Raw genomic sequence first — 24,516 nt, 5'->3', positions numbered from 1 at the left:
TTCAGCGACAAAGAAAACCAATAAGGCTCTCGGCCCTAATGGAGCTGACATTCAGACTCCTTGACATCACCTGTACACACTGGCTCATACCTAACAGTTCATTAATATTACATTTACCAAGTCACCACCCATAGCAATGAGCACTCAAAAAATGGACTCATGCTGTTGAAGTCCCCACCCCACAGCACACATGGGCACATGTATGTACACAGGTTCCTGGTGAACTCACAAGTCACCACTGAAACGGCATTTTAGGATCACACATCACCTCCTTTAGAAACTGTGTAGATGTATAAATAGAGACATACTACTACCCTGACACTCGCACAAATATACACACCTATGGGAGTGCATGCACACACAAACTGGCCAGGCATGCCCTCACATGGAGTCACTATCTCAAGAATACACACATACACACCCAGCAGATAATCCCAAATTCCACTGGGGAGCCTGTGATGGGCTGGAGCGAGGCAGAAATGTTCACTCAGCCCCCACATGATCTGATGTAAGAGATCCTAAGATTGAGAGAGTGAGATCCCCATCACTGAAGGGTGCAAACAAGAACAGGAAGGCCATATCTTGCAAGGGTGCAGACCAGGCCGGGTTGAACAGTCTCCCACAGGAGCTGTGAAGGGATGGGGTAGCCAATCAGGCTCCATCCTGGCTCCTACCCTGCCCAACTTTCGCCCAGTACACATACATGAGGCTCTGGCTGCTGTGAATTTTTCTATCAATGAGCTTTAAGGACTTTGTACACCCTGAGAGCACTGGGACTACAGATGTCCGCAATTCCAAATGTCAAAGGCCCCAGGACACAGGAAGCCAAGCTTGGCAGCCCCACCACACTCTGCCTTAAGGAATTGTGAGCAACTGTCTACAAAATTTCTCAGTATGGAATGAATTTCAGGTCCTCTCACTACAAGGAGCCAGATTCCTAACCATGGAAGCCTGGCCTCCCCCAGAGGTTGGCTAAGTAGTTAAATTAAAACAGGCTCTGAGAGTGGAGGCCGGTACCCTGGGGAGTACACAGGCTTTTGCTTTACCCAGCAAGTCTCCTGAACTCAACTATTAGCACCAGAAGGACCATGAAAGGCCAAGGAGGGTACCTGAAGGGGAAATAAGCTCAGAGAGCAGCTCCTAATGGGAGTCACAAAGCTAGCTGGGCCTGCTCCAGGTATCCTACCTCCTAAGCAGGTATCCAGACCTCCACTCCCCCACTAGGGGTTTTGCCTCCTCAGCCTTGTGAGCTCCCTGTGAACAGGGCCCTACCTCCTGCCCTTGTTTACCCAATGCTATCCACTGCACCACAGACAGACACACACATATTCCCATCCTAACGATGGAGTTAAAGGAAATAGAAATTACTCCTGTATGCAGGACAATGGCCACTAGAGGGCACAATGGCACCAGGAAACTCCAATCTAGGCTGCAAGCCAGGCTCCTGGGGAGCCCTAGTCCTGTCCCCAGTTGTATGGACCCAGGAAAGGTACGACCCATTTTTGTGCTTCTACCAATCAGACTTCAAAACACCACAGCCCTGGGGTGCCTTCAAGGCACCTTATTCAATGCCTCTCTCTCAGTAGGAAAAATCTCCCAGGCCCTCCTCACAGGGGCTCCTTGAGCATGTACTTGGCATGTATCCAGCCAGTGTTCCCCTCCTTTCTCTGAGTCTCAGTTTCTGTGCTTGAAAATGGGACACAAATTCCCCAGCAGGCTTGCTGCAGGGATCAAATGAGATCATATAAGCAAAACACACAGCTCAGAGCCCAACCATATCACTTCCTCCTCCAAGAAGCCTTCCTGGATTAGGCTGACTAGATTTGAGTCCTGAAATAAATCTCCATTACACCCCTGAACACACATCCAGCCTCAGCTGGGAATGCTCCCTTTTGGCTAGGCACCCGAGTGAAGGCAGGAAGGGAGGGCACATGTGAAGAAATTTAAATGGGACGGCGACAGAAATAGGAGGAAACGCAAGAAAACAAGGAGTACCAAGAGCCAGGAGGGGAGAAAACAGTCCTGAGGAGGAGGAAGGGGAAGTAGGATAAGGCCTGAGAAGGGTCTCTCTGTGTAAAGAGGAGAGACAGAGCACAAGCACCAGACCCTGGACAGTTCCTACTCCCCCACAAGCTCATCACCTGAGGCTCCCTGCTTCCTGGACATGCTACCTCCTGACTGTAGAACATAGCCTGACACCCCTCCCCCAGTATCTTAGTTACTAGGCCCCACCCTGAACTCTAGGCTTCCTCCCATACTAACTTCTGTCCCTAGGTCCCCAAATCAGTGATGGCACAATTGTCCATCCAAGATGGAAACCTGGATACTGTTATAGCTCCCTAGGTCCTCTCCACCCACACTCTGGCTGTCCTCAAGTCTTGTCCATTCTAGAAACAACTCACTCCAATCTGCCTACTTCTCTCACACAGCCTGAGCAGGGACCCCTCACTTGGCCCTGTGCCTCAGTGGTCTCCTAGCCTCCTACCCCATCAACCTTATCAGTAGCCAGAGTCATACTTTCAGCACTCAGCTTTCATCAGGTCATTCTGCTTAAAACCTTCCTGGCTGCCCATCTGGCCTTCACAGCATATCCCACCTTCACCCAACAGTCCAGCCACACAGTCTGCCCAGAGTAATCCAGAAGACACTTCCAACCTCTGAGCTTTCCACATGCTGTTCCCTTCACTAAAGTGTCTTTCTTACTACAGTGCCAAAAGCCACAAACTCCCCCTCAACCCTCTAGAATCCTCTGTCCATGTACTTCCCAACCTGGGCGGCATCCACTCACCTCACAGATGAAAGGGGGTGCCCAGTGCGAGGGGGCACAGGTGGAATGCTCAGCTCTGCCAAATGCCGCTTGGCAGGCAGTGGGGGCAGCACAGGGTCTGGGACAGCTGTGGACGGGGTAGAGAAGCAGGCAGGAGGAAGGCAGCTCCTCCGCGGTGGGATGGGTGGGGCAGTGGGTAGTCCTCCATCCTCTCTAGCCATGGGCAGTGGCTCAGGTGGAGTGGTGGGTGCAGGTAGTGGACGGAAAACATTACGTTTCATGGGCACGGGCCGTGGGGCAAGGCGGGGTGCCGGGGTTGGGGGCGCATGGGCACGGAGCAGGCCAGCCAGGATGCGGCGGCGGTGGCCAGGGAGTAACACGCCCATGTCCACCAGGCGGGCATCGCTGAGGCCTTGGCAATCTGTGGCCCGCACCAGTCCGTGGTGCTCAAAGAGCCCGGTGTACTGCTCCAGGTGCAGTGCCTGCAGCCACTCGGCCACCAACAGTGCTGCATCCCCGGCCTCTGTCATGGTTCCTGCCAGCAGGGCTCTGTCCAGACCTGGAATAGATATATGGGCACAGGTCAGAAGCAGCAGCATGGTTGCCCAAGTGTAATTCGCCAACCAGCCTCCTTCTGTGGCTCTCTCATTCCATGGGGTCAAGCTCTATCCCTGAGCTTTCTCCCCTATGCCCCACGTGCCAGGCAAGGCCAGGTACTTCCAGGTCTCTGAACAGATAGGCTTTTCTCTCTGCCTGAAACCAGCCACCCCCACCCTACCCCTGTGGCTGCCTAGCACCCAGTTCATGTCTCCTCTAGGACGCCTTCCAGGAGCTTGAGTTGGTACCACCCTTTACCCCTATCCAGAGCCCCAGTCACTGCTGTGAGGCTGGCCAATGGCTGTGTCTGGTGCGCGCACACACACACACACACACACGTGCGCACACACACACACACACACACACACACTTCTGCCCTCTGCAAGACCCAGGCAAGGGCCCAATTCCTTCTGAGGCACCAGTTCCCAGCTAAGGGCCAGGCCAAGGAACTTAGTATGGATGAGACTGATGATTACCAATGCTGGTCCCCCAACAGGCCCAGTCTAGGGGTTGAGCCTCACCCCATCTGCATGCCCCTGGAGGAAATAAAATGCCACAGGAGGTGAGTCAACTCAGCGCCACAAAGTCTGTTGGGTCCTGGCCCTATGAGTGAGTAAACCCTCCCACTACCAAGGGGGAAAAGGAGTAATATATAAGAAAGGCCATTCATTCATTTGTTCATTCAAAATAGCCTTGCACTGGGCAATGGAACTCAGGTCCCATGCTCGCACTTAAGAGCTCCTGGCTTGGCAAGAGCCAAGAAATAGATGATGCAAAGAGAAGATGGTTATTAACAGATCAAAAGGGAAAAGTCATCTGATCATCTCTACAGACACAAAAGAGGCCTATGATAAAACTCAATACACAGGGTACTTAAATAAAAATCTTACTAAAATTAAAATATATTGATACTTCCTTAAGTCAAAAACCAGCATCTTGCTTAATGGAAAAACAACAGAAAAACTTCCATTAAAGTCAGGAATGAGACAATGATATCCATTTCACTACTACTATTATTAGTTATTCACATTGCTCTGAAAGTTCTAGAGACCAAAAATAAATAAAAGGTATACAAATTGGGAAGAAGGCCCTGCCCAGGTAGCTCAGTTGGTTTGGTGCTGTCCTGATACACCAAGGTTGCAGGTTAGATCTCTGGTCAGGGCACATACAAGAAGCAACCAATGAATGCATAAATGGGTGGAGCAACACATCAGCGCTCTCTCTCTCTCTCTCTCTCTCTCTCTCTCTCTCTCTCTCTCTCTCTCATCTCTCTCCCTTCCTCTCTCTAATATCAAGGAATAAAAATGTAAATAAATAAATAAATAAATAAAATTTGGGAAAAGATAAACAATCTATTAGTTACCAATAATATGAATTTTGAGTTGAAAAATCCAAGAAGCTCAACTGAGAAACTTTTATAAACAATAAAAGAATTTAGTAAAGTAGTTGGATTCAAAATTAATACAGCAGAAATCAATACTTATAAACAATAACCAGGTAAAAACCAGGATGAAAGACCCCATTTACAATAGCACCACAAAATATAAAACACCAATAAATTTCATGAGAAATGGGCACAATCTGTAGGAGGGGAAATTTGGAATGTTACTAAGAACCGAGAAGAAGACTTGGACAAAATGGGAAACCACAGTATGCTCCAGGACAGAAGACAACATAGAGACCAACTCGCTCTCACTTATAAACATGCACAATCCTACTAAGCACACACAGAATGTTTCTCTTTTTTTGAGCTAGACAAGCTGACTTGAAAGTCAATGTGGAAAAATAAACAAGCAGGAAGACCCAGGAAAATTCTGGAAGTGGGGGGGGGGTGAGAGAAAGGAAGGGTAAAGAATGAGAATCAGCCTCACCACATATTAAAACACATAAAGCCACGGTAATTAAAACAGTACAGTCGGCCCTCCATATTTTCAGTCCACAGTTGGGAGTCTGCTGATGCAGTGAGCTGACTGCATGCACTGATCTACACCATTTTAAATAAGAGACTTGAGCACCTGTGGATTTTGGTATCCAAGGACCCATTCCTCATAGATACCTAGGGATGACTGTACATGTTACCAGCACCTGGACAGATCAATTAAACAACAGAAAATTGAAAAATAGACTGAAATACATATAAGAATTTAGTATATAATAAAAGAAATTAAAACTACATATATTATTAAGTTGTTGGGATACCTGTGGAGCAATCCAGAAACAAACTAAGTTGGACCCCTACCTCACAACTTACAACAGGATCAATCATAGAAGGATCAAAGATTTGATTATAAAAAATAGAACCATAAAAGGATTTTAAAAATCATCTGAGAGCAAAACCCTTTTGGAAATGATACAGACCTAGAAGGATAAAAAAGAAGTGAAATATTCAAATATATAAAAATTAAACATTCCTACATGATAAAAAACACCATAAGCAAAGATAAATGACAAACTAGGGGATATCTGCCATTCATATCCCAAACACAGGACTGACTTTCCTAAAAACTGAAAAGCACCTAAAAATAAGAAACAGATCAATAACCTAAAAAAAAATGGGCAAAGGATATGAACAGAGAAATTCACAGAAAGGAAAATAAAAGTGGTTCTTAAATAGATGAAAAGAACTATACCTCCCCCTACTAAGTGGTGATAGGTGAGTCATTCCTCTCCCTGGCAGGCTGGAATGCCTCTGGGAAGGGCAAGGCCACACAGTAGGTGTGAAAACCCCAGGTGCTTCTGCCCTTGATCCAGCCATCCTTAGACACTTATCTTGCAGTCTTATTGGTGCATATCCAAAATGACATACATAAACGGTTATGACTAAAACATTGTGTAAAATAACAAAAGGTTGGAAATAACCAAAACATCCATAAACCAGAGAATGGTTAACTAAATTATGGTGTAGTCACACAGTAGAATACTGAGAGACTGTACAAAATGAGGAAACTCCTTCATATTGATATGAAACTTCCAAGATATGTTGTTAAGTGACTAAAGAAAGGTACAGCCTGGCCAGGCGTGGCTCAGTGGTTGAGCTTCGACCTAGGATCCAGGAGATCGAGGTTCAATTCCCAGTCAGGGCACATGCCCGAGTGGCGGGCTCGATCCCCAGTCGGAGGCGTGCAGGAGGCAGCCGATCAATTACTACTCTCTCATCATTGATGTTTCTCTCTCTCTTTCCCTTTCCCTTCCTCTCTCTGAAATCAATAAAGATATATTTTTTTAAAAAGAAAAAGGTACAAAACAGTATACATAACATTTTGCCTTTTATGTGAAAACAAACAAACAAAGGAATAGATCAGTATGCATCTACTAGTAAATGCATAAAATATCTCTGAAAAGGTACATAGGAGACAAGGTTTCTTGGACCCTCTCCATTAAGCCTGGGAGAAAGAAAAATGAGGGCCAAGAGGACAGGAGGGAGCAGATGCAAAGCCAGACTTCCCTGGGTCTGAAGCTTATACAATTTGAATGTCCTGTTTAAGAAAGAGAATGCAAAATATCTTACTTAGCATTTCACAATATATATAAATGTCGAATCACTGTTATATGCCAGAATCTAATATAATGTTGTGTGTCAATTAGATCTCCACTTAAAATTTTATTTTAATTTTTTAAAAAAAGAATATCTTACTTTTGTAAAAATGTACAACACATGACCATGGGTGCACACTGCTCGGGCCCATACCTGGGCCCTGGAAGGAGCCTGAAGATCAAGCTTTACCCACCTCTGGCTGGTGGGGAGCCTTTCCACTCCACATCTTTTCCTCTCACCTAAATTTTGAACTATGTAAATATTTTTTAAAAGGTTACCGAGGGACCCAAAGGAAGACACAAACAGAAATACATTTGATGTCTTAGATAATCCAGCTCTCAACATTATAAAAACATCAGTTCTTCCAGAATTAATTAAGCTATAACTAGCACACTCTCAACTAAAATTACCTACTGGCAGAGTCTACAGTTAATATAAAATGATACTAAAGATTTATTGTTAAGTGAAAAAGCAAGGTGCAGAAAAGTGTCTTATAATGTAAATATCTGGGTAAAGAAAAAGAAAACGTTTATGAAAAAATGCTCAACATCACTACTTATCAGGGAAATGCAAATCAAAACTGTAATGAGATAATGACCTCGCACCAGTTAGAGTGGCTATTAACAAAAAAACAAGAAATAACAAGTGTTGGAGAAAAGGGAAACCTCATACACAGCTGGTAAGAATGTAAACTGGTGCAGCCACTATGAAAAAAAGACGGAGGTTCCTCAAAAAATTAAAAATAAGACTACCATATGACCCAGCAATTCCTCTTCTGGGTATTTACCCAAAAACATGGAAACAGTTATCTGTGAAGACATATGTACCCCAATATTCACTGCAGCATCATTTACAAAAGCCAAGACATGGAAACAACCTGTATGTCTATCATGGATGAGTGAATAAGAATATGGCATATATGAACAATGGAATATGACTCAGCCATAAAAAACAGGAAGCATTGCCATTTGTGATAACATGGATGAATCTTGAAAGTATTGTGCTAAGTGCAAAAAGTCAGACAAAAAAGAACAAAAACTACAATTTCACTCACATGTGAAATATAAAAAACATAACAAATGAACTAATAAAATAAACAAAATCAATCTCATAAATAACAGAAAACAGAGTGGTGGTTACCAGAGGAAAAAGGGGGTGGGGTGAGAGTGAATTGGGTAAAGGGGGCCAAATATATGGTAACAAAAAGAAACTAGACTTTGGGTGGTAAGCATGCAATAGAGTATATAGATATCAAAATATAATGTTGTACACCTGAAATTTATATTATTATAAATTAATCATATAGTTAATCAATGGTACCTCAATAAATTTAATTTTAAAATAAAAACCCACATACATATAGCACACATATACACAAATTACCTCTGGATGGGTTTATAAGAAACTGTCTTTGTGGAGGAGTATTGGCAGCTGTACCTTTTTAATTTTGTATCATTTTTCAAAAATATAAATACAGTTTAAAAGATAACATGATCATCTGGGAATGAGAAAGAGATGGTAACTCACCAGGCACAGAAGGGAATCAAATAGACAGGTATACATACATACACATACACACACTCACACACACACCTCACCCCCTAACCCTGTGGTCCCTGCCCCTCTCACCCTTCCAAGCCCTCTTGGGAGGCTCTTCTCAAGGTCTCTGGGCCTCACCCTCTCTCTGCCTCTCAACCTCAGTTTTCAAAATAGAAAACAGGACCATGAAGCCTCCTCCCCAACCTCAGTGTTGGTGCTTGGCCTGCCACACCCAGCCCCTCCCCCTCCCCATCTCCCGACTCACCTGCTGGGCTGCCCAGGACACTGGTCCTCACGAAGGCAGCAGCTACTCTGAACAGCAGCTCATCCTGGCCTGCGGTGGAAGCTGCAAGGACAGGAATAGAAGAGAAAACCCATGAGGCAAGGCTACTTGGAGCAGAGGCATGTCAGGAGGAGGAGGGAGGAAGAAGGGAAAGGAGAATGGAAGGAAGAAGGCTAAGGAGGAAGGGGAAGAGGGATGGGGAAAGGAAAGAGGGAAGAAAGTGAGGTGGGTTCAAAAGTATTATAACAGAAATTGATACTTATAAGCAACAACCAGGTAAAACCCAGGATAAAAGACCCCATTTACAATAGCATCACAAAATATAAAAAGCCAATAAACTTAATGAGAAATGTGCACAATCTGTAGGAGGAAAATTTGGTGTGTTAATGAGAAGCCAAAAGAAGACCTGGACAAATGGAAAAGACATAGAATAGGGTACAGGAAGAGAAGGGAGAGGAGGGCAGGGTTTAGGGAGCTTAATGGAAGCTGGGGCCTTCACAGACAGGCCTGCTCAGAGGTCGAGGCCACACAGGTGGTAAAGGAGCGTCTAGATGCCTCATTCTCTAGCCCTCCCCCAGGGAAGACACAGGGAGGGGATACATGCAGCTCCATGACTGAGACAGTTTTCCCCAACAACACAGAGCCTGTCAGAGAGAGGTGGGGACCCTGGGGAGACCCAGGGAGACAGGACCCTCTCCACTAAGCCTGGGAGCCATGGGGTCAGTGAGAACAGAGGGGCTGCAAATAAGGTGGGGGCATGAGATGCAATAGGCCTGTTCCTATGTGTGGGGGCCAAAAGAGGTGTTTCCAGCCAAGAAGAAAGAACAAGCCATCCCTGTAGGCATGCCACCAGCAAGCTCAGATGGCCCAGTCATCCCTGAGGGCAGGCCACCAGCAAGCTCAGATGGCTCAGCCTTCCCTGAGAGCAGGCCACCAGCAAGCTCAGATGGCCCAGCCATCCCTGAGGGCAGGCCACCAGCAAGCTCAGATGGCTCAGCCTTCCCTGAGAGCAGGCTACCAGCAAGCTCAGATGACCCAGCCTTCCCTGAGGGCAGGCCACCAGCAAGCTCAGATGGAAGGGGCTCTATTCAGGAGGAGGTGGAATGGGCAGGTCCTGGGCAAAGCCACCTTTCCTGCCATTAGGGCAGAGTCAATGGCACTGCTGGGCTCTACATGATGGCTTTTTAACTTACTAGTCAGGTATTTATCTCAAGTAGACTCCATAATTATTTCTTAGGCCGAAGCTAAAATAGGGATATGTTTTAAAAGTGAGTATTTTAAAAATAAGTTTTAAGTAATTGGTACTTCAAAAAGAGTTGGCAAAAAATGGCAATGCTACTCAAATGACGATTCAAACAAAGAATAATAGACGACATAAATAGTCCTCACTGTATGCCAAGCACTTTTTTTGTTGTTAATACTCATTTGAGGATATTTTTCCCATTGATTTTTTTAGAGAAAATGGAAGGGAGAAAGGGACAGGGAAAGAAAGAAACATCGATTGGTTGCCTCCCGCACGGGCCCCAGTCCCACTGAACCTGCAACCCAGGTACATGCTCTTGACTGGGAATCGAACCTGAGATCTTTCAGTCCTAGGGCCACCACTCTAATCACTGAGCCACACCGGCCAAGGCCCTAATCACTTTTAATTAGCTTATTTAATCCTTACAGCAACCCCCATGAAGTACATACCTCATACTTTAAGATGAAGAAACTGAGGCACAGAGAGATTAAATAACTGCCCAAAGTCACACAGCTAGAAAGGGGGCAGCTAGAATATAGTATTCGAGACCTGCTTTGTCTAATACAGTAACCAGTAGTAGCCACATATGGCTTCTGAACACTCAGGATGTGGCTGCATAATGAAGTATGCTGTATCAAATACAAATTGGATTTTGAAGACTTAGTACAAAAAAACAAGAATATAAATATCTCAATAACTTTTTCTACTAATTACATAATGGAATCATAATATTTTGGCTATATGAATAAAGTATATTATAAATATTAACTTCATGCTTCTTTTTCATGTGTACTGGAAAATTTTAAATTGCACTTATAGCTCAAATTATATTTCTGTTGGACAGTACAGCCCTAGACTCTCAACCTCTCTGCTCACTGCCTCTCAAAAGTGATAGTCGCTGCAATGGACCCAGCCCCATCCTGGGCCTCTCTCAAGTTCCTATTCTTGCACTAAAGGCTTCAGATCGAGGTCAGGCTCAGGGACTCCACACTCACAACCTTCTAGGACAGCTCCATTCAAGGCACTGGAAGCATGAGTCAGACCTCAGGCTGGAGGGGGTCACCCACCACCCAGCCAGCAAAAAGAGCTTACATGGCCCTCACCAGGCCAGGGGTCAGGGAAGGCTTCCTGGAAGAAGCAGCTCCTTAAAAAAAAAAGTTTGGAGCTGAACCATGCCAGAGCCAGAGGCAAAGAAAGAATTGGTAATACTAAACCTCTTTATTTAAAATTTGGATATTTTGCTCGGCCGGCATGGCTCAGAGGTTGAGCATCAACCTATGATCGGGGAGACTGTGGTTCGATTCCAGGTCAGGGCACATGCCCGGCTTGATCCCCAGTGGGAAGTGTGCAGGAGGCAGCCGATCATCATTGATGTTTCTATCTCTCTCTACTTCTCTCTCCCTCCCTCTCTCTGAAATTAATAAAAATATATTTAAAAATAAATTAATTAAATAAATTTGGATATTTTGTTTACCTTGGACTTTTTTCATCAATATTGATTTTTAAAAATTATTATTTATCTTAATTATTGAGTTTTTTATGCACACCCCCTTTATTTTGCCCCCAAGGCAAGAGCCTCGCTTGCTCCGCTCTAATCCTGAAACACACCCCACCCCACGTTTAAGCCCTTCAAGCTGCTATGACACATCATTGAGTTTCCACCCCTAGGGAAGCAGGAACCCAGGCAGAGGGGAGCATCAGCCTGTTGTGACAGCATGGCCAAAAGTTGGTGGGGTTCCCCTCCTTCCCTACCCGAAAGACCCAACTCAGGTTTCAACACCTCACCATTCCACCTTATCCCTGCTCCCTCTAGAACATCTCTGCTGTGCCAACCCTGGTTCCACCCTTGCTCAAAGCCCTTCTGTGGTTCCTAGTGCTCTCAAGTCCAGCTGCTCAGCCTGTCATTCGACCTGCTGCAGCCGAAGTTTACAGATGAAGAAACAAACACCCACAGGGAGGAAGTGACTTGCCCAAGTTGCCCGTGACATACCCCAAGCCCCGGGGCTTGCCCACAACTCCCTCCATTTCACTTTTTTGCATCAGGCACCAGCTTGGTACTTGGGAGGTCCCCAAATTTTCCCTACCTTCGGGTACTGATTCCAGACTACATCCTTCAGAAAGATCTCCTTGACCGCCCTCAGGCTCTTAGGCCTAGGAAACAGCCATGCAGCTCAGAACTGCTTCTGCTCTATCTTTGGTTGTTCCATTCATGGGGGTCCATCTCCACCCAACCTTCAACCTGGTCTGGAGTACCCTGTGAGTCTGCACCCCTTCTTGTGCCCCCTGCCCTCCACAGTAGGACCTGACTGGGCTCACAGGGCACTCAGTCCATAGGTAAGTAAGGGTCATCTGGAATCTCTAATCCTTGCTAGTCAGTCCTTTTTCAGGTCTGGCCTGAGTCCCTCTTGCTGGAGCAAAAGCTGTCACCCTTCTGTCCTCTAACTACCATTTCCACCCCCAAGGGCAGAATTTAAATCTCATTCCCTTTCTCTGACCCAGCCCAGCATCACCCTGGTGCCATCCCTGCCCACTACTGACTAGGGACACCAATTCTGACAGTCTAGCAGGAAGGTGGCCCAGAGCCTTCCTCAAGGACAGGTACACTCCTGTTTTCTTCATTTTCTAAGTGCCCACCTTGTGCCCAGCCCCTGCCAGATTTCCACCTTCATCTCAGTCATCTTCATAACAATCCCAAGGCCTGGTGCTTTTACCTCATTTCATGGAGGCTATGTGAGGTGGAAACTGGCCCAGGTCCCGCTTGTTAGGGCCAAAAGGGCGTTCAGAAGATGTGACCACTTCTGTCTGATGGAGTTGGCAAGGCTTCCTGAGGGCACTCCTGAACTGGGCCCTTCCAAGCAAAGGAAACTGAATGTGCAAGGCCCAGGGATGGGATAGGACCTGACAGATGCAGAAATGGGAGATTTCAGTGGAGCAGGAACAGGAAATGTGAAAAGACAGTAGTGATATCCAGAGAGGTTTGGGAACCCTCCCTTGGGTGCCCACAGAGCCTGCTCACCATGTGCATGTGAGCATCCACTGCATTCTGATTTGCATGAGTGAGTCAGGCCTGGGGCAGGGCAGCCTTGAAGGTCTTGCTCCTTTAGCACTCAGTGCTAGCATCCCCTCAGCCAAGGCCCTCGATTACATCTTCGGATCCCACTCTACACAGAGCTGTGCTCTGGGTTCAAGGGAAGACCCAGAGGTGTGGGGAGAGGAAGGGGGAAAAGGGTGGCCCAGGGGTCCAGACCTGAGGCCTGAGCTTACCCACCTCCCTCCTCCTCCTTCCCTGCACAGCCCCCCACCCCAGGCAGGCTGGACAGGGACCCTAGTGTCTAAATTCAAGAAACCCCCCAGAGCTCTCCACACAGGAACAAAGACCCCACTCATCTAGCTTTGGCCAGGCCCAGTCTACAAACCACCCCACCCATACCACGAATGCACACTCCCACCACCTCCAGGGACACATACCACCAACCGGACCCACAGCCACACAGCAGATCTGCACCACCACACACACAGCCTTCAGTCCCCACACTCCCCACCAATAACTCAACTGTGTACAACTGCCTCAGAGCCCCCAATGCCCAATACCCTTCACCCTCCCAGCCCACCCCTACCCCATAGCCCAGTCACCAGGGGATACCTATGGGCAGGGCCACCCTCGGTCTGCAGGACGTTCTCAGGACTCCACTAATGGAGGCAAGAGGCCTTGGAGACACTTCCCTTACATATGAGGAACTAGGCGGGGGTTGGGTTCCTGGCTCAGAGGGTGCAGAAGTGGCCCCCACTCCCCTGCAGAAGCCAGCTCCCTCCGGCTCTGGACAAAGCAGCAGGTGCGCTGCTGACTGACCCCTGGACCAAGAAGTCTATATTCTGTCTCTCAGACTAGTGGCCACTGCACACTGGTCCCAAGGAGGCACACTAGAGTCTCCTGCCCTACCCCAGCCCTGAATCTCTGCCCTGTCACTCACCCTAGCACCCATTTTCTTTCCCATCCCATCTATGGCGTGGCCTGTACGCTGGTGTCCCAGGAGTGGTGGAGGCTGTCAAGGAGCAGCCCTCAGTCCAGGGGCCTAAATGCATAAAGAACCACTTCAGCCACCTGGTGGGAAGCTGGGGACACAGGCTAGAGCACCTCCCCTGCAGGACACAAGGCAAGTGCAGGTCCACTACGTCTTGCTTGAAGCCCTGAACAAGTCATGTCACACTCTGAGCCTGTTTCCCCCTCCACAAAGCACAACTGTCATTTAGATGACTCTGACATGTCACCATGTGTATACTAGAGGCTACGCTGGTCATCTACTCACTTCTGGATTGCTAATATACTTTCGGTCGCTAGCACCAAGGCCTTGGCTGCTCCTGACAAGAGGAGCCTTTGGTGTTGGTCTTGTAGCCAGACTCTAGTCTGGACCCCCTCAGCACCCTGGAGTTCTCAGTTACCCCAGATACCATGTCCCCCTGCAGGGCTCTACACTAGACACCCCACTACCCCCTGGACCTCTTCCTGGATGACTCCGGGCACCACACATTCCCCATGCCACACTGAATTCACCAGCTCCCCTCTCCAGATAAAGCAAGGCTGCCTCCAACCTACACGGGGCCTTTGATCAAATCAAGAATGCGTCTCCCACCCTGGCAGGTTTGGCTCAGTTGTTAGAGTGTCGGCCTGTAGACCGAAGGGTCTCAAGTTCAATTCCAGCCAAGGGCACGCAACCAATCAATGAGTCTCTCTCACATCGATGTTTCTCTCTCCCTCCCTCCCTTCCACTCTCTGAAGCAATGGAAAAAACATCCTCAGTGAGGATTTAAAAAAATAAAACAAGAATGCCTCTTCCTGCCCTGGCTGGTGTGGCTCAGTTAGCTGGGCACCATCCCATGCACCAAAAGGTTGCTGGTTTAATTCCTGGTCAGGGCACATGCCCAGGTTGTGGGCTCCCTGATAGGGGGCATGCAGGAGGCAGCGATTAATGTTCCACTCTCACACTGGTTTTTCTCTCTCCCTCTCCCTTCCTCTCTCTCTAAAATAAATAAATAAATAAATAAAATTTTAAATGCCTCTTCCCTCAGGAGCCCCACATCAGGCTTGCAGCTCAGCAAAGAGGACAGGCTGGGTTTCAGTGCTCCCTCTCCCAGCTCTCCGCTTGCTCCCACCTACCAGCTACCCTTAGGGAGTGCACAACACACCCATCCACACATGAAAGAACTGGTGACAGGCAGGATATTTTAACAACCTCCTTGGGGTAGTAAATCCAGTTTTATTAATGACCAAGGGTCATTAAAGACTAAGTGACCATAGACATCCCTGACCTAAATTTCAGGCCTAGCCTTAACTTCCACCCCAGTCTTGAAAGACTATTACTTTCTACAACCTTCATGTCTGTACTGTTTAAAGTTTTTACAGTTATGTATCACTTTTATAATTAAAAGAAAAAATAATAAAAGTATGTGTCTATTAGAATTGAGTTTGTTTCAGTTTGTTCCTCAAACTGTCATTATAAAGTAGTGTTACGATTTTAAATATAACATGGATAGACTACTAAGAGAACCACTATAAACAAAACTGCTCATTTCCTGGGCCATCTGGACTAGAGAATAAGAAACTGAGACCCAAAGCTCCCTCCCTCCCCCGCCACCAGCTTATCCTCCCAAAGGTCTATTATCAAATAAGGTCCGCTCACCAGGAACCCAGCAGGGTGCAGCAGCAGAGTGGAGCCCATGGGCTTGCAAATTGGAAATAGACTGAGATCCATTAGTAAACAGGAGAGACTCCAGGACCTGTGGTTTGTCCTCTAATAGTACCTGACCTCACCCTAGCCCTGACCCTCACTCCACATTCCCCCAAAACTCACTCAGGGGCTCCTCATGCCCAAGCCCCATCCTGGAGAGGGTGTGATGGGGGTAAGGTATGAGCATGCAGGGTGAATGTCTAAAGTACGTCACTTGCAAATAAATGAAGCTGAAACTCAAATGGTTTGACTTCTAGGCCTTGTCAAAAAGTCTATGACATATGAATTCCCCTTGGCTCTACCACGTACCTCCACTTCCAAATGGATTACTCTGGACCACTCCCTCCCCTTCCCCCTAACTGCCTCCTCACCACCATGTTGTTACACATCACCCTCCTCTCCATCGCCATTGCCCCCATCCACCCCAGGCCTCCCCAGCCTGCCTGGACCCCTGGGCTTTCCTCCCTGCCTCATGCCCCTCCCCCACCTGCGGCCAGGACACCCTCTAGCCTACACCTCTAACCTGCCACAAAGCAGAGTTTCTAACCGGAACCCTAAACCCACAGCCCTGACCCACATCCACCTCCCCCAACCATTCACTCTTCAGGCCTCACTCAGGCCCTTCCCACCTTAAAGAGTGACCCAGCCAGCCCCACAGCACCTGTGGAGACCTGGGGCACTCCCTACAGGCCTCTGGACTGGCCCACTGCCCCTCAGTCACAGACATACTCTAGTTGGCTGGGGATTTCCCGGGCAAAGCAGGGAGCACCTCCACCTACCAAAAGTGCTGGCAAGGGGAGGCCTTAGGTGCTACAGGTAACTGCAGGAAGATCCTCCTCTGTGACCACTGGCCGCCTTGGGAAGGTGGGTGGGGGGCTCTTAACACTGTAAGTGAGGCAGAAACAGGAAGAAACAGGCTAACCACAAGGAAGGTAGGAGTGCACAGGGCTGAACACAGACTCCCAGGCAGCAGGAGTGGACAGAACCAGAGTCACATGCTGGGACCCTCACCACACACCAGAGGAGATGAGGGCTATCCCTGGCCCTGAGACCTGACAAAGGAGGGGAAGAGAAGTCTGCTGGACTCCATCCTCTCTGAGTTGACCTGATGTGTGTCCACCCAGGAGAGGCTTGGTGGGTTTCTCTGTGCCCCAGAACTAGCAGCCTAGGAGTACAGGGACCCGAACCTGCCCTCTCACTAGTGGCCCCTGAAATGGAGAAGTCAGAAGACTAGCGGCCCCGTGCTGCTGGCACCTGAAAGGGGAAGCTGCCTGTGTTGGTGGGTGGAGGTGACCAGATGGGCGGAGCAGGGGCCAGAAGGGAAAGGGAGATAGGGGATCAGCCTCACAGGTTCAAGCCTGCAGTTTGATGTGTGGCCTCAGCCTCCTCCACTATATAATCAGATAACAGACAGGAAAGATTCCTGACTAGGCCTTTCCTCTCTAACTCACAGAGAACATTCTAACCCACTTATCTGATCCAGCCACCCCTGCTTAAAGGTCATGGTTATGGAGTGCTTACCATCTACCAGACACTGTGCTAAACATGTTGCATGGATTATTTCATATAATTCTCTGGACAATCTAGAAAGTGGATGGCTTTAGCCCACTTTACAGATGAGGAAGAAATTGAGCCTCAGAGAGGTTAAGTAACTTGCCCAAAATGACACAGGAGCCAGAATCTGAACCAAGGGCTGCCTGGGCCCCTCCTTCCACTCCATCTCCTCAAAGGGAACAGTTTAGAAACAGGCAGGAAGCAGGGAGGCCATGCAGGAGAGGGAAGATGAGTGCAGGCTGAGAAGGGCCTTGAAGGTTATGCTAAGACACTCACCCTTACTGTCCAAACAGGAAGCCATGAAGGGCAGCAGGGTGCTCTGGGAACCAAGCACAGGGCAACAGACAGGCAGGCAGGCAGGCAGGCAGGAGTTCCTACTGCTGTGAGACTTGGAAATTCACATAACTTTTCTGAGTCTCAGTTTTATCATCTGCACAATGGGGATTATGGCAGCTCCACCTGACAGGCTTGTGAGGAATAAATGTATGCCTTCGAAACAGATTCCAAGTCTGACCAGTTCTCACTCCCCAGTGATTTCCCACCTCCCTCAGAGAGAAAGCCAAAGATAGCACAGGCATGCTACCTCCGACCTCCCTGCTGTTTCTCCAACCCTCTCCATGTGCTTCACCTCAGGACTGGGTACTAGAGCTCTGTCTGCCTGGAAGGTTCTTCCGGACACCTACAGGACTCACTCCCATACTTTCCCAGCACCTGCTCAAACACGAGGCCTTACTTCTATGACCATTCTACCTAAAAAAGTGCTCCCATAAGTCCCCATCTCCTGACCATCTGTCATTTTTCAGCATCCCACTAATCACTATTAGACAGTGTTCATTGTCAATCTCAACTGGAGGACCAGGACTTTGTCTCATTCACAGCTCTATCCCCAGCAGCTAGAAGTGTCTGGCCACTGGGAGGACGGATGAATGAAAATCTACAAAGGCCTGACACACCCAGGTCAGGAGCTTGGGACAGGGGCCTGTGACAAGGGTAGGGAGAGAAATGGTTGGCTGAAGCAGCTGTAAAGGTTCAGACCAGGGGTCCAGGAGTCAAAGATTCAACTCTGAGGCTCCTTGGCACCCTCCATGGCTGGGCTTGACAGTTCTTTCCACCTCTGCGGCTGCCCAGTGACTTAGGCGCCCAGCCACTTCCTGCTGTGCTGGCCGATAAACACTGCTGGGTTGCAGTGGGGGAGCTTACCTACACGGAAAAGTGCTGACTCTCAGACCCCTCAAGTTGCTCACCCCTCAACTGTTCCCCAGAAAAGGTCAGAACCACTCAGACTTCCAGGAGTCTCTGAGACCAACCACCCCCACCCCCCACTCAAGGCAGGTGCCTCTCCCCTGCCTGCCTACCCTTTCCATGGCTCCCCATTATCCAGTGGGGTTCAAAGGCCTCCATCTTCTGGTTCCTGCAGCTCACTCTTCCTCTCCAGTCTTATTTCCCCCAACCCCACTACCTGACACTTTACCTCCAGGACTTTGCTTATACTGTTCCCTCACCTGGAACCCTACCACCACCAGCAATCACTTGCTCCCTTAGGCATTTAGGAACCGCCTCATCCAACCATTCCCACTTCCAGAAGGGGAAAGTGAGCCCCAGAGAGAGGCAAGAACCTTAGCAGGGCCACACAGCAAGTCAAGACTAGGGCCCAGTCCCCCCCCCCTTCCACTTGCCTGTTTCGTGAAAGAACTGGGAGGGGGAGTTCCTTTCAGGTGACCTCAGAGATACTGGAGCAACTCCCCTCCTCCAAGTGAGCTGGCTAGGTTGGCCTTGCACTGAGAAATATGGGTTTTCAGGCCACATGCAGTAGAGGCAGACGAGTGTCCTGGTTCATGTTCCGGAACAGAACCACTAAACACTCCCTAGATCTCCAGCCTACCTAGGCTCAGCAGGTCCATCTTTAAAGCTGAGAAGAAGACAGGAGGAACAGGAACAGCCCCAGTCTGAGGGGAGAGGTAGACCTTTAGCTCAGGCTCTGGAACCCCTTCACCAAGCAGGAGGGACCCCATCCCAGAGCTGTCCTGTAGTTATCTGGCAAAGCTCAGATCCCAACCCTGCTCTCAGGGAGGCCCCTTTCTCCCCACCAGGCTAGGGAGACCTTTGGGAATAAATTGTGACATTTTAGCTGCAGACCCACAAAGTGGCCCATCTGGACAAAGGACACCACTCAAGTGGGTGAAAGACTCACCCAGCTCACATACCAAGGAGTGCAGAGCCAAGTACCTCCTACCCCAACTCAGTGAGACATCAAATGCTGATCACAGCTACACACAGGCAAAAGCACAGGACCTTCAAGGACACATCTGGATCCAAGCATACACAGGTGCACACACAAGCACACTCAAAGTCCCCAAAGGGATGTGGAGCAGGAAGGGGCTCACTCAGCCAGGAAATCTTCCAAGAAGGGGTGCATTTCCTTCATGGGGAGATAACAGGAATCCTCCCTGGGGGGCAGGTCCTACTCTAAGCCCAGGGTCCTTTTAGAGCAGTTGCTGTGCCCACAGGCCCAGATGGGGACCAGAAGGAGGTAGGGGAAGCATTGTGAAACGCTCAAAGGTTTCAGCCAAGGCCCAGCTTCCCAGCCCCCTGAGGAGGGGCAGTATCTCCCCCTCAGGCTCCCTGGGTCAAGTCTGTTAGCTACACTAACCCTCCAAGGCTAGCCCCGGACCTGCTGAACCACATTCTGTCCCAGGAGTACCTGTTTTGCCCAGCAGTGTGGCCCAGAACTTGTCCTGTGACCCAACGAACCACCAGCCCTCCTGGGGCCTCCTGTCAATCCTGTCCTGGTATCCAGCTCCAACACCATCAAATGAAAAGTAGGCCTGGCCCCTGTCTGTCCCCTCCCCATTCCCCACTAAGATGTCTGTCTCTTCTGCTACCTCCTAGTCCCTTGTAGGGCCTGGTTCTCAGACTTCTTGAAAGGGGGCAGTTGGGTAGGTATGCTAGGGTGGTAGGTACAGAGAGTACACAGAGCCTGGCAGCCAACTGAGCCACTCACCCTCCAAGCAGCCCTGAGAAACTCTCCAATCCTCATCTGTCTGGCGCCAGCAGGCCAAGGTGTGGCACAGAGTCTACAGAGCTCTCAGCTCAGGGTCCACCCTACCCAATTTTGGAAATTTGGAAGCTGGGAATTGCTTGAATCCCTAATGCCTAGGACTTCAGAGTCAGAATCCTAAAATTGCAGCTGCTCAATGTGGGGAGAGGGAGGGCAGGAGTGGAGAGGGATGGAGAAGCACCCCACTTCAACCTGCCTCACTTCTCACTGCCATTTGGATGGTTGCTGTGCACACCTGGGGCTGGTGGACCTGGGAGTTTCCAGGAGCTGCTGCTTCCTGCTCCCTCCCTGAAGCTCCAGGAAAGCTGCGTCCATTGCAGCTATGTGCAGCCCAAAGCCCCTCACTGAGCTGGAGGTGAGAGATATATACCATGGGCTCCTGACTCCAGGCCTGACTGAGCCCTGGCCTGCATTATGATAGGAAGGAGTGGGGAAAGGGGATTCCCAGGGGCACAGCAATGACCTCTGGAATGGCAGGGAAGGTGCCAGAGGAGACCCTGGCACCTGGGGAGGAATATGCAGTGGTAGCTCTGCCCTGCTACTGTTCCCTGTCCTGGGGGCTGACCTACCCCAGTATTGCATGGCCAGAAGGAGGCCAGGCTCCCCCAGGGGCTTGGGCAACTGAGATTCCAGGTGTGTCCTCTGGCTCCTTGACCTGACAAGGAGGTGGCTGTGAAAGGTCCCAATCCTCCATCTCTTGCCCGCTTTGGTTCACAATCTTTACCCTCACAACAATGAAGATAAGGTGGAAGGCTTGCCACATCCTTCCCTCCTGGAGTAGGCTCTCTGACCCCTGAATCCTCCTCTGGACCCCTCTAACCCTGAGCACCACACTTTTTTTATTTTAAATATATCCTCATGGACCTCAGAGAGAAGGGAGAGGGAGAGAGAGAGTTGAAACATCAATGATGAGAGAGTTGTCATCGATCGGCCGCCTCCCGCACACCCCCAACCGGGGGACTGAGCCTGCAACCCAGACATGTGCCCTGACTGGGAATTGAACCATGACCCCCTGGATCCCAGGTCGATGCTCAGCTGCCGAGCCACGCCCAGCTGGGCCTGAGTACCACACTCTTGATCGCAGCTGGTCTATGCTTCTTGCCCTCTTGGCTCCGGAACCATTTTTTCCAGGTTTGTTCAATTAGTCACTGACACCCAGCTGTACCTGATCTCAGTCACCTTCGGAGGAATCAGGTTCCTGGTTTGGTCAGGGAGAAAGACTTGGGCCCTCTGAAAAGGCAGGTGGGCAGTGCGTGAAGGAACCTCAGGGTGTTAGAGGCCCTGACCAGACCTCAGGCAGGGAGGTGGAACGCAGGCCTCAGAGCTCCCTACCCGGATGCCAGTCCCAGCTCTCCCTTTCCTTGGCTGAAAGACCATAGGCAAGTCAATTAACTTCTACTGATGTCAGTTTCCTTATCAGCAAAATGGGGTCTGAAAGAACCGTTGCACTTAGCAAAGCCAAGTGGACAGGACGCGAGCAGGAAGCAGACCTCAGGAGGTGCTCATCATAGGGCTGGGCCCATGGGGGTTCAGCACTTGACAGCAGCCAGTCCAGTCTGCAGGCAGGATGCCCTTGCAGGCATCCCATCCCCACAGTTGGTCACCAGCAATGTCACCTGATCAGGTGGCCTTCTAGTCCCTGCCTGCCACCTTGACTGGGAGTTCCTGGGGTAGGACAGGGTTTGGATCTTCTCTGGCGGCAGTGTCTCCCAGTGCTCAGGGTTATCACTGGGAAACAACAGAAATTCAGACTCATGGCTCTACTATGGAATGGACAATCTTGGGCAAATCATTTAACCTCTCTGGGCCTCAGTTTCTTCATCTGTAAAATGAGAATGGTGCCTACCCCACAAGACTATTGTTGAGGATTAAATGAAATAATTATATAAAATGCTTAGCACAGTGGTAGCACATAGTAAGCGTTCAAGAAACAGCAGCTATCGTTACTATTATTAAATAATAATTTGGTTATTAAATTGGTCACTTAACTCCAAGCTACTCTGATTGTCCCAATGGTTTAGGACAGATGTCCTGATTATAGAACAGACTTCTTCCTTCTGAACTATGTTCCAAAGGATGAGCCAGAGAGAAATTCCACAGGAAGGTCATGCAGAAGACCAACCATGGACTGCCCCCCACCCCCAGGCTGTCCCTGAAACCTGAGGTCATCTGCCTCTTTGGCTAGGACTGTCCTCCCCAGAGCCCTGATTGGAATGCACAGGTCTGGGGGGCCCAACAGGGTTGGGGTTAAGTGGACAAGATGTCCTCTCAGATCAGGGCCGGGGGCACTCGGGAGTCAGCAGCAAGCCCTGAGCTTTATGGGGAGTGCACTTGTAGGGGATCTCCTGAGGGTTCCCATATCCTCCTGCTTGTTCAGACCCTTGGAGCAGCCATCCTTTAGCGCAGAACCCCTTCCTGAAACATCAAACACCCCTCTGTGCAGGGCTGTGAAAGGGACGAGCCCAGCCTGCCTGAGACCAGAGGAAGGGGTGAGAGTGGCCACCCAAGGGACTGGACTCTGCTCCTGAGGGAGGGGGGCTGGGTCTGTGGCTGAGGTCACACTCTGCTGCCTTGGCCACCACCCAGAGGAGAGCCCGTTATTGAGTGGGACCCTGGACTGAGCTCAAGGGGCGAGGTCAGGCTAGAGGAAGAGAAATCAGGCCAAAGAGCCAAAAAAAAAAAAAAAAAGCCTGGATCCTGATCCTGCCTCTACCACTTATTTGCTGTAACCTTGGGCAAGTGACTTCGCCTCTCTGTGCCTCAGTTTCCTTATCTGTAGATTGGAACATAACCTCTAAGGTTGGCTGGAGGACGAAACTGGTTAACATAGACAAAAGTGCCTGCAACAGTGCTGTGTGCGTGTTTGCTGACGCAGTAATCCTGGCTGATGCATTACTCAGCTCTCGCTGAGTTTCTTCCCCTTTTATTGGAGGTTGAGCCTTGTCTTGTGGAATGATGTAAAATTAAAAAGTAGCAAATGGGTAGTGTCAGACACACTGTAGGTACTCAAATCAAGGACAGCGCCCTTTCTTTCTCTCTCCTTTCTCTCTCCTTTCCCGGAGAGGGGCCAGACCATGAGTCTGGGTCAGTCCTGACCCCCACGAGGGTTCTCTGTTTGATCCTGGTCCAATCTCTGGCCCTTGGGCTCAGTCTCCCCATCTGTGAAAAAAGCTTCTGGGTCAAGTGGTCTCTGACTATCCATGGTCATATCTGCTCCAGCCTTCTTCCCACCTCCATTCCCTCTTTCCCTCTCCATTTCCAACTCACGTCTTACTACATCCACTACTACTGCAACAGAACCCTTGGAACAATAAAGGGACAGCTGGTGGGCAAGGAGTACCAGTCCTCAAGCAGCCCAGGGCTCATCCCAGGCCTCCAAGGGTTAAGATCCAAAGTGAAGGGGGGTGGAGGGGAGAAGCAGGGTCAGGCCAGAAGCCCAGGGCCTGCCTCCCCTCCCCCTCCCCTGGGAACAGAAGCTACTTGTTTGAGCATCAGCCTGCAGGCTTTGAGCTTGGCCAAAGGGAAAATGCGGTGGGGAGGGGAGAGGGCCCTGAAGAGGAGAGGGGACTCCCTTCTTCCAGCCAATGGGTTAGTCTACCACTAGCCCCTAGGACTCTCAAGAGACCCCTTCCCCCAGGTTCTGCCTTTTCTTCATTCAAACACTCATTGCTGGGGGCAGGATTTAGGCTCTGGCCCAGCTCTCGCCCCAGAACAGGCTCTTTTTGGGACATGGAACCAGGGCTTATCACCCCATCATGCAGATGGGGAAATGGAGTCTCTGAGGAACTAAGCCAGGAACTAAGAAGTCTGGGGATTTGTAACTTTATTAACACAGGGTTTGGTGGCGACACAGGGACTGCCCCAGTTCCCAGATGTCCCCATAGCTTTGCAGGCGCTTCCCCACAGGGCTCCTAGGAGGCCCTTGCTAAGCTGAGCCACTAAACAGGCCTAAAATGCTAGGCAGTAATAAGCAGCCCACCTTTGAAGTTCCAAAGGATCTAGTAGATTTGGAGGGGCAAAAACTTTGGGGGTGCGGGGAGACAAGCAACCTGCACAAAGGGCTGAGGCTTGATGTATGGAAAAACATGAATGGAGCCCAACAGGTTGTGGGGGTGAGGCTGGGGCCAAGTGGGGAATGCCCCAATGAAGCTTGGGTACAATCTGGGTCCCTGGTGGCCTCTGCCAATTCCCACCTCCCTAATTGTCAGGACTCT

General features: G+C 49.4%; 1 protein-coding gene across 2 annotated transcripts in view; it reads right to left on the bottom strand.

Annotated features, from left to right (window-relative positions):
• Positions 1-24,516, bottom strand: part of ARAP1 (ArfGAP with RhoGAP domain, ankyrin repeat and PH domain 1) — a 61,380-nt gene that overhangs the window by 35,505 nt on the left and 1,359 nt on the right. For both annotated transcript variants that reach the window (XM_081152649.1, XM_081152650.1), the window contains exons 2-3: positions 8,704-8,784; positions 2,789-3,326 (exon numbers count right to left, since the gene is read on the bottom strand). In XM_081152649.1, the coding sequence (XP_081008775.1) occupies positions 2,789-3,297 (509 nt within the window). In that variant the 5' untranslated portion in view covers positions 3,298-3,326; positions 8,704-8,784. The remainder of the gene's footprint in view (positions 1-2,788; positions 3,327-8,703; positions 8,785-24,516) is intronic.

Source organism: Miniopterus schreibersii, assembly GCF_964146895.1.
Source record: "Miniopterus schreibersii genome assembly, chromosome: 12".
Taxonomy (NCBI): Eukaryota; Metazoa; Chordata; class Mammalia; order Chiroptera; family Miniopteridae; genus Miniopterus; species Miniopterus schreibersii.
This window is presented reverse-complemented; position numbering and strand designations above follow the sequence as displayed.